The sequence below is a fragment of the Hoplias malabaricus genome, unplaced genomic scaffold (assembly GCF_029633855.1).
Source record: "Hoplias malabaricus isolate fHopMal1 unplaced genomic scaffold, fHopMal1.hap1 scaffold_70, whole genome shotgun sequence".
Taxonomy (NCBI): domain Eukaryota; kingdom Metazoa; phylum Chordata; class Actinopteri; order Characiformes; family Erythrinidae; genus Hoplias; species Hoplias malabaricus.
In genome coordinates, this window is record NW_027100952.1 from 10,001 (window position 1) to 19,279 (window position 9,279).

At 42.5% G+C, this 9,279-nt stretch overlaps 1 protein-coding gene across 1 annotated transcript in view; it reads left to right on the forward strand.

Moving 5' to 3' along the window:
- The window catches only part of LOC136682451 (intersectin-2-like), a 16,179-nt gene extending 7,144 nt beyond the window's left edge, over positions 1–9,035 (forward strand). Inside the window, 11 exon segments of the mRNA XM_066658891.1 lie at positions 152–273; positions 1,442–1,548; positions 1,910–2,093; positions 3,186–3,284; positions 3,465–3,632; positions 3,996–4,217; positions 4,887–5,008; positions 5,882–5,964; positions 6,122–6,205; positions 6,726–6,899; positions 7,557–9,035. Coding sequence (XP_066514988.1) covers positions 152–273; positions 1,442–1,548; positions 1,910–2,093; positions 3,186–3,284; positions 3,465–3,632; positions 3,996–4,217; positions 4,887–5,008; positions 5,882–5,964; positions 6,122–6,205; positions 6,726–6,899; positions 7,557–7,714 — 1,523 coding nt within the window. The 3' untranslated portion in view covers positions 7,715–9,035.
- Positions 9,036–9,279: the final 244 nt, after the last annotated feature.

Below are 9,279 nucleotides of genomic sequence, written 5' to 3' on the forward strand. Positions count from 1 at the left end.
TGTGCATTTGTGTGTGTGTGTGTGTGCCTCTCCTGTGTGTTTGTATGTGTATGTTTCTACAGTGTGTGTTTAATCTGTGTGTTATTGTGTGTATACATATGCATGTGCTTGTTTGTTATATATGTGTGTGTGTGTGTGTGTGTGTGTATAGGGTGTGCGGACCTCCTGAGTTTAGACTCTATGAGTACTGAAGAGAGGAAGCGACAGGGTTACATTCATGAACTCATTCAAACAGAACACACCTACGTACAGGATCTGGAGCTGGTGCTGGAGGTACACACACACACGCACACACACACACACACACGCAGGCACACAGAGAGAAACACCATTTATAAATTCATTGACTGTATCTTGTTGGTGTCTGAAGTGTTAATTGTCTGTAAGTGTTTATTCACTGTTTGAATTCCCACAGAAACTCATGTGTAACTGGAGCTGTTTAGTTTTGTAGCTCTTTCCCTCTGCGTTTACTTTCATGCAGTTAACGCTCTCCTGAATTTAGAGTCAGTTCCACCTTAAGTAATGTAACTGTAACAGCAAAAATAAGTCAGTGTGACCCCCCTATGGAGCAGGAATAGAGCAACATCCTCATCTCGGTTGGTGCTTTTCAGCGTTTGGAGTCTCTCCGTTGTCTAAAAACCTCCAGATGGCGTTTCTCTGCCGTGAGCAGAGAGAGAGAAAGCCTAGCACCGGACCCAGACACTTTGTTTTTTTACCCATTTACAGACACTGGGGCTTCGTAAACACATTAGAGCGGAGTCCAGAGCAGCACATGGAGAGGACACACACTCAGAGCTTTATAAATTTCACCTTTAAAAGAAGGAGTATTAAAAATAACAAATGACAGAAAATAAACCTGAAAATTAATTATTAATCTGTAACTGGTCTAAACCCACACTCACACGGACTTTAGGACACGGTATTGTCCTCAAGAACAGAACAAACCCATCACAGTCTTCTGCAGCTTTTTCCTGATGGAGCTCAGAACTCTTCACTCTCCACACGGCTTCAGTCTTAGGTTCTTTTTCTGTTGAATTCAGTGACTATTGTGACTTTAATACGACACACAACCGTTACCATAAAATGACAAAAGAACGTGAGAATGTCTGAATGTTGATTTACACTTTAAAACACTTTAAAACTCGTTTTTACACCTAATTCAATTAACTTTCAAAACATAATTAATAATGCTACTCTGAGCGCAGCACTGCAGAAACTGCACTATGTAACAGGGGGTTGGAAATCACCCCCAACAACCCCTAGGTTTCAGGACAGTGCTGTAAAAGTAAATTACACTCTGCAACTGTAAGAGGAGCCCAGGAGAATAAACACAGAATCTTACATACAGTCGCTTTAAATAAGAACACAAGGTGTTGTGATGTGTTTACAGAAACTACATTTAAAAAAGTGTGTGTGTGTGTGTGTGTGTGTGTGTATACAGGTGTTCTATAAGCCCATGGCTGAGTCTGGCCGGCTGAGCGAGGCTGAGATGGGGGTGATTTTTGTGAACTGGAGGGAGCTGATCATGTGCAACACCAAGCTGCTTAAGTGAGTCATATCGCCCCCTGTCTTCACTGAGGAGAACGGCACACAGAGCAGTTTAATACTGTGCATGCACAATATTGAGAACAGTGTAAAAGCCAGATTAAATCTGACCTTTCAGACTGCAGTCAGATAAAATGGGAATGAGGACACTTAATGTAAAAATGTAATTAAAGTATCAATCAGTCTTTTTTTTTACACTGGTTGTTGTTCAGTTTCTGAAACAGCTGTTTTACTGACACCTGGTGGTCTATTTTAAACATGGTTCCCCTCTCTATGGAGCATACATCGCATTATTCAGGGACTTCAATGCAATTGATGTTCGTGTGTGTGTGTGTGTGTGTGTGTGTGTGTGTGTGTGTCTCAGAGCTCTCCGTGTGCGTAAGAAGACTGTAGGTGAGCGAATGCCGGTGCAGGTGATTGGTGATATTCTCTCCTCAGAGCTCGCTCACATGCAGCCGTACATTCGCTTCTGCAGCTGTCAGCTCAACGCCGCTGCGCTGCTGCAGCAGAAAACTGACGCATCTCCGGACTTCAAACTCTTCCTCAAGGTTACAATGAGTTGCAATAACACTACGGCTTCTGTGCACGAGTAAAAGTACCACTTTAGAATAAGACTGAGCCTATAAACGTTTATAAATGTTTTCAAATCTGTTTATTAATGGTTATTAATTAAGTTTTAAACATCTTTAAAGTCATCAGTAATCATTTATAACACACAGACAGAAAGGGTGACGGTGACCTGATGTTTACCAAATGTTCTGAAAATGCAACTTTAACATTAAAGGAACAGTAGGTAGTATTTTTACTTTACAATTACAGCTTCAAAATCATTGTGATGCACCACTGAACTGTAACAGGGAAATTAGGGCTTCTGTTGTAGCTACTCCAGGCACAGCACTGCAGAAACTGCACTGTGTAACTTTGGGAAGAGGGTAGGAATTTAGGCATCAAGTATATTTGTTTGAATGCAAGAACAGTGTGGTGCAAATGTGAATGAAGTTGAAACCCCAAAAGGATACTTTCACATATTAGTGTTTCCACAGTTTACAGGATGGATGAAGTTAGTGAGTTAAAGCAACACTAGGTAGAATTTCTACCTTAAAATTAAAGCTTCCATGTCATTAGGGTACTTTGCTGGCCTTTAATAGGTAGATCAGATGCCCTGTTGTTGCTGCACAGGGCTGTGCACTGAAGAAACTGCACTATGCATATTTTGGAGGAGGGTAGGAAACAACCCCCACTCCCTCCTTCTTCCCCCTTAATTTCAGGACAATGTTGTGGATATAATTTACACTCTATGACTGGGGGCGCCCAGGAGCAAAACTATCATATTTTACATAGTGTTCCTTTAATGTCTTAAAATGAAATTCTGTTTATGGTTACTTTAATGTCGACAGATAGAGAAAACAATGTATGTTCAGTATTTGGCAAAATCTGAGGTTTAACAGTAGATGGATGTGGGTTCACTATTTGGCAAACAACAGGTCACTGTTGTTCTTTCCATCTATGTATTTAAAGTAATGATTATTAATGACTTTTAATATGTTTACAATCTAATTAATAACCAATAATAAACAGATACTAAACCATGCGTGATTTATGATGTTGATCTGTTTTCTTCTCTGTCCTCATTCCTCTAGAAAATAGCCACTAATTACCGCTGTAAAGGAATGCCACTGTCCAGTTTCCTGCTGAAGCCCATGCAGAGGATCACACGCTATCCTTTACTCATCAGAAACGTGAGGAGCACATCCCTTAAATCCGACCCTCACTGTGTCACTGTGGGGAACTATAATCAGGAACCAGTGTAGTTTTTTTACCTTAGCAGAGTCTTCAAAGTAAAGGCTGTCCACTTTGTGGTCACTCATATAAGACCAGCACTGTTGTGTGTGTGTGTGTGTTTTGGTGTGTGAATGTAGATTTTAGAGAACACGCCAGAGGGTCACGTGGATCAGGCAAATCTGCGTGAGGCGCTGGAGAGAGCGGAGGAACTGTGTTCGCAGGTAAACGAAGGTGTGAGGGAGAAAGAAAACTCTGACAGACTCGAGTGGCTGCAGAATCATGTCCAGTGTGAAGGGGTCATTGAGGTGAGGCTTTGCATTTCTTCTTAAAGCAACACTAGGTAATATTTTTACATTCAAGTTACAACTTCAAAATCATAGTGATGCTCCACTGAGCTGTAACAAAGAGAATAAAGTCACTTTAATTGCTACTCCATGCTCAGCGCTGCAGAAACTGCACTATGTAACTTTCAGAGGAAGGTAGGAAACCACCCCGACAGTGCTGTAAAAGTGAATTACTCTCTACAACTGTAGGGGGAGCCTATGAGCAAAAATATCAAATCCTACCTAGTGTTGCTTTAAAGGAGCAATCGTTTATTTTCACACTATACTGACCCGTAGTGGCCTGGATTTTGACTGTGTCTTGCCTTCTCACACCTTTCTGTCCAGCACTTGGTGTTTAACTCTCTGACCAACTGCCTGGGTCCCAGAAAACTGCTACACAGCGGCCGAGTGTGGAAGACCAAGAGCAGCAAAGAACTGTGGGCTTTCCTCTTCAGCGACTTCCTCCTCCTCACCTACACGTCCAAACAGTTCGGACAAACCTCCAGCTCCAGCTGGGACAAACTCTTCAGCCCCAAGTCCAGCACCATCTACAAGATGTACAAAACGGTAACCACAAGCTAACGTATCAACCTCTGTGGCCCAGTCAGGGGTTAGACTGGAGCAGAGTGATCCAGAACCACGTTCTGGTGTTCACTAGGCAGCTCAACACTTCCAGGGGTGGAAAAAACCTTGTCTCTTAATAGTACTCTTTAAAGCAACACTAGGTAATATTTTTACCTTAAAATTACATTCTCAAAATCATTGTGATGCTCCACTGAGCTGTCATAGGGAGAATAGAGACTCTTTTGTTGCTACTCTGGGCTCAGCACTGCAGATACTGCACTATGTAACTTCTGGGGGAGGGTAGGAAACCACCCCTCTGCCTCTCAGGACAGTGTTGTGAACATGAATTACACCTTGCACCAGCGAGGCCTAATCTTACCTACTGTTGCTTTAAAGATGTACTCCTCCCTATTTTTAATGTCATGTTAAATATATTATGCTGACACCTGGAGGCATGAGATCCTGTATTAAGACTATTTAATCAGGACCACTGTCATGTGGGGAACCCATCGTGTGGAGCATTAACTGTTTTGTTCAGAGATTACAGAGCAATTTGATTCTTCAGTATAATGAGAGTTGCCTCTTTGTAACAGCTTTTAGATAATTGTCCACACACTCATCATTTTCCGTGTTTTTTTAAAGTGTGTTTTTTTTTTCATTTTTCCACAACAGCCCGTGTTTCTGAACGAAGTGTTGGTGAAAATGCCGTCTGATCCGTCCAGTGATGATCCCATCTTCCACATCTCACACATCGACCGTGTGTACACTCTGAAAGCTGACAGCATCAACGAGAGGTGTGTGTCTATACTTTCTTTTGTGTTGTGTTGTCTGTCTTGATGCTGAAGCTCTTATCCAAAGCGACATGTAGGGTTAATCATGTTAAAGAAGTCAACCAATATTTTGCTCCCTCCGTCTCATGTTGCACATGTATTATTAGCCTATAATCATTAGGTTTCATCAAAGATTTGGTGCTTTTTTATTATTATTATTATTATTATCATCCACAATAGATTGGAATATTAAATTAAAGAAGGAACATACATAACAAACCTTAAAGTGGAGGGAAAGTACAGAAATTATGATTTCTCAATATAAAATTTGCTGCTAGGGGAGTGCCGGCGTGTGCATGTTCATGCTGCGCAGAGTGAAATAAATCAGAGCAGAATCAGAGCTCTCTGTGTGCTCCATGTCTCCTGTGACTTTGAAAATGTTGCAATAGCCTCACTTTCCAAGTGAGCATGAGAGCTTGTTTAAAGTGGAGTGTGGGGCGGTCAGAGCTGACCCCTATTGTGTTTAATCAGAGGTAAAAGATAAATGCAGTCCTTATTTTCGTTATATTCTTGTTCATGTGTTTTGTTGTTCAGAATGACACTGGTTTCTGACCCAGACGACATTAACATCCAGTCTGGCTTGGTTCAACCGCGGTCATTACACATCAACAACACATCAGATGTGTGATCAAATGTGATCATATGTGTGATCAAGTGTGATCATATGTGTGATCAGATGTGTGATCAAATGTGATCAGATGTGTGATCAAATGTGATCAGAGGCAGGAGCTGGAAAGGGGCTGCAGAAAGGGGTTGTGTTAGGGGATGTGTATACTGTGAAAGTGTTGAAACATTAAATTTTTGTTTTGTTTTGTTTTGTATCCATTGTTGGTTCAGGACGACGTGGGTTCAGCGAATCAAAGCAGCCTCCGAACATTTCATTGAGACGGAGAAGCTGAAGAGAGAGAAAGCATACCAAGGTATTTTAGAGCTCCTGAGACATCTCTAATTCTGATGCAGTGCTTGTAGACGCATGAGTGAATTCAGCTACTTTGTGTACACTGATTTTCATCTCCAGAGAAGTTCTGGAGCAGCTGCACTTTTACTCCAGCTTAACCTCCTGCGTTTGTATTGCAGCTCGCTCTCAGAAGACGAGTGGTATCGGCCGCCTGCTGGTCACGGTTCAGGAGGCTGTGGAGCTGAAACCCTGTAAACCGAATGGTGAGATATAAAAAGAAATATTTACACACACAAACACACACACCGTAAACCCTGTTGTGAGTTGTCTATGGAGCTCAGTGCTCAGTATGCCGTACTGCTCTGTGTAATGTAGCATTGTGTTCTGTTATATTGAATTGAATTGGGTTATATGGAATTATACTGTATTGTGCTTGATTGTGTGCTTTATATTGATATACAGTGCAGTGTTGTGTTAAACAGTGTAGTGTTGTGTTGTTATACAATGCAGTGTTATGTTATACAGTGCAGTGCTGTGTTGTGTTTTGTTATACAATGCAGTGTTGTGTTATACAGTGCAGTATTGTTATAAACAGTGAAGTGTTGTGTTGTGTTATACAGTTCAGTGCTGTGTTGTGTTAAACAGTGCAGTGTTGTGTTATACAGTGCAGTGCAGTGTTGTTATACAATGCAGTGCTGTGTTATATAGTTCAGTGCTGTGTTGTGTTATACAGTGCAGTGCAGTGCTGTGTTTTATGGTATTGTATTGTGTGTTGTGTTGCAGGGAAGAATAACCCCTATTGTGAGTTGTCGATGGGAGCTCAGTGCTACACGTCTCGGCCTCAGAACGACACCATGAACCCGAAGTGGAACTTTAATTGTCACTTCTTCATTAAGGACCTGTACCAGGACGTGCTGTGCATCACCATCTTCGAGAGGGACCAGTTCTCCCCTGACGGCAAGTACACAACCCTTTGACACACAACACATCAACATATCAATGAGTACACACAATATATCAACACACTACAGGCCCAGATTTGACCCTTTGACTGAATATACACCAATCAGCCAAAACATTACAATTTACCTCCTTGTTCCTACACTCACTGTCCACTCTTTCAGCTCAACTGTCCACTCAGGAGCACTGTGTAGTTCTACATTTACAGACAGTAGCCCATCTGTTGCTCTGCATACTTTGCTACCCCACTTTCCTCCTGTTCCTCAGCGCTCAGGACCCCCACAGAGCAGGTGTGATGTGGTGGTGGATCATTCTCAGCGCTGCAGTGACACTGACGTGGTGGTGGTGTGTTAGTGTGTGTTGTGCTGGTGTAGAGTGGATCAGACACAGCAGTGCTGCTGGAGTTTTTAAACCCCTCAGTGTCTGGACTGAGAACAGTCCACCGACCAAAAACATCCAGCCGACAGCGTCCTGTGTCACTGATGAAGGACTAGAGGACGAGCGACACACACTGTGCAGCGACAGATGAGCTACTGTCTCTGACTCTACATCTACAAGGTGGACCAACGAGGGAGGAGTGTCTCACAGAGTGGACAGAGAGTGGACACAGGGTTTAAAAACTAACGTCTGTGTGTATGAACTTATTTTTTCCAGACTTTTTGGGGCAGACAGAGGTTCCTGTTGCGACCATAAAGAAAGACCAGGAGGGAAAAGGGCCGCTGACCCGACGTCTTCTGCTCCACGAGGTTCCCACCGGAGAGGTCCGGGTTCGGCTCGATCTACAGCTTTACGACCAAACGCCTCTGATCTGACCTCAGGACTGACCCCTTCCACCTTACTCAGAGCCTGATCGACACTTATGGACTTATAAACATCACACACACACATTAAAACACACCCTGCAACAGTGTATGACTTTTTATTTCAGCACGAGGCTTTTAACACCAGAATAAACACATGATTATACATCACACATCTATCTTACTTACCTCAGTTAAACCATCCAATTTATCAACACACACACACACACACGCATGCTTTACACTGCACAGACATTCATGCAGATGCTTTTTCTCACTTTCTTGAGAATGAATGTGTCAAATCTCTGCCTCATTTCAGATCGTTTACCAACAATGACATTAAGATATTTGCTGAAATCTCTAGGAATTCTTCTTTATTTGTTACTTAAAGAGGACGTATTATGAAGATACCCCTTCTTCAAAGCATGTACACTATTATTTAAGAGTCCACCAACCCACACACTGTGAAACAAGACCCCCCCAGTCAGGTTTCTGTGCTCTGCCTGAGTCAGAAAACAAGGGATAAAACGAGCCGTTCTGATCCTGCTCCGCTTCTGACGTCAAGCGCAGAGACTTTAGAATGGCCCCGCCCCCTCGTCTGAGTCTGTCCAATCACAGCGCTGGACCCGTGTTTATGTGAGAGCGCAAAGACGAGGTTAGACTCAGCGAAACAGACACAACGAGCGCGGAGAAATAAGAGCACTGAGTAAAAACGGAGAAGAAAGAGAACAGAGTGAAAACGGCTAAAAACCAGAGCTTCTGCTCCTCGCTCCTCACTGCTGTGCGCTCGGGGTCGGGGTGAACAGCGAGCGGCTCGTTATCATTTAAAGGAACAGGTGCTGAAAGCGGGCGTTCTGAACAGGGGCTGTTTACACAGGGGGAGAACACTGCTGTGGGGTTTCATTAAGAAACAGAACTGTGTTCCACTGTACAGACGAGGGTGTGGGTGTTCCCTTTAAGACCAGGAATATAAATCAATTTGATTGAATATAAAAGGAATATATCAATGTTTTATAGCTTTTTTTAATCTTATGAAATACAAGGTTTGTGCTTTGAATTTTGGAATAAAAGTCAGGGTAGTTTTTACTGATTTAGGGTGACTCTAGGGTGAATAGGATGCAGTCAAATGATATCTGAACACTGATTAACAGCACAGGAGGGATGTTGATGCATTTTTATCTGAGGTAACAGACAGAATCTCAGAGACAAGGCTGAAAACATCTAGTTTAACTGCTGGATTTACACTGGTGTAAAATAGCTGAGTATGTCCTGGGTTTGAAGAATAAGACACAGTCAAAGAGAATAAAAGCCATTTCCAAAAGCTCAAAATGTTACCTTATTTTTTTATTATTTACTGTTATTTATTTATGTTTACAACAGGCTGTGTCTCCAACTCTGTTAATATTCATTACATCACTTTCCTTATCGCATGCAGATGTGGCGCAGCTGGTTTACAAACGTATTCTGAACCAAAAGTACACAACAAAAGAGGCCTGAGCACTGACCTCTGGCAGCGTGGACCTTCTGTGTGGCATAACACACACACACCTTAGGTCTCTCCATGTTTCCTAAGGGAA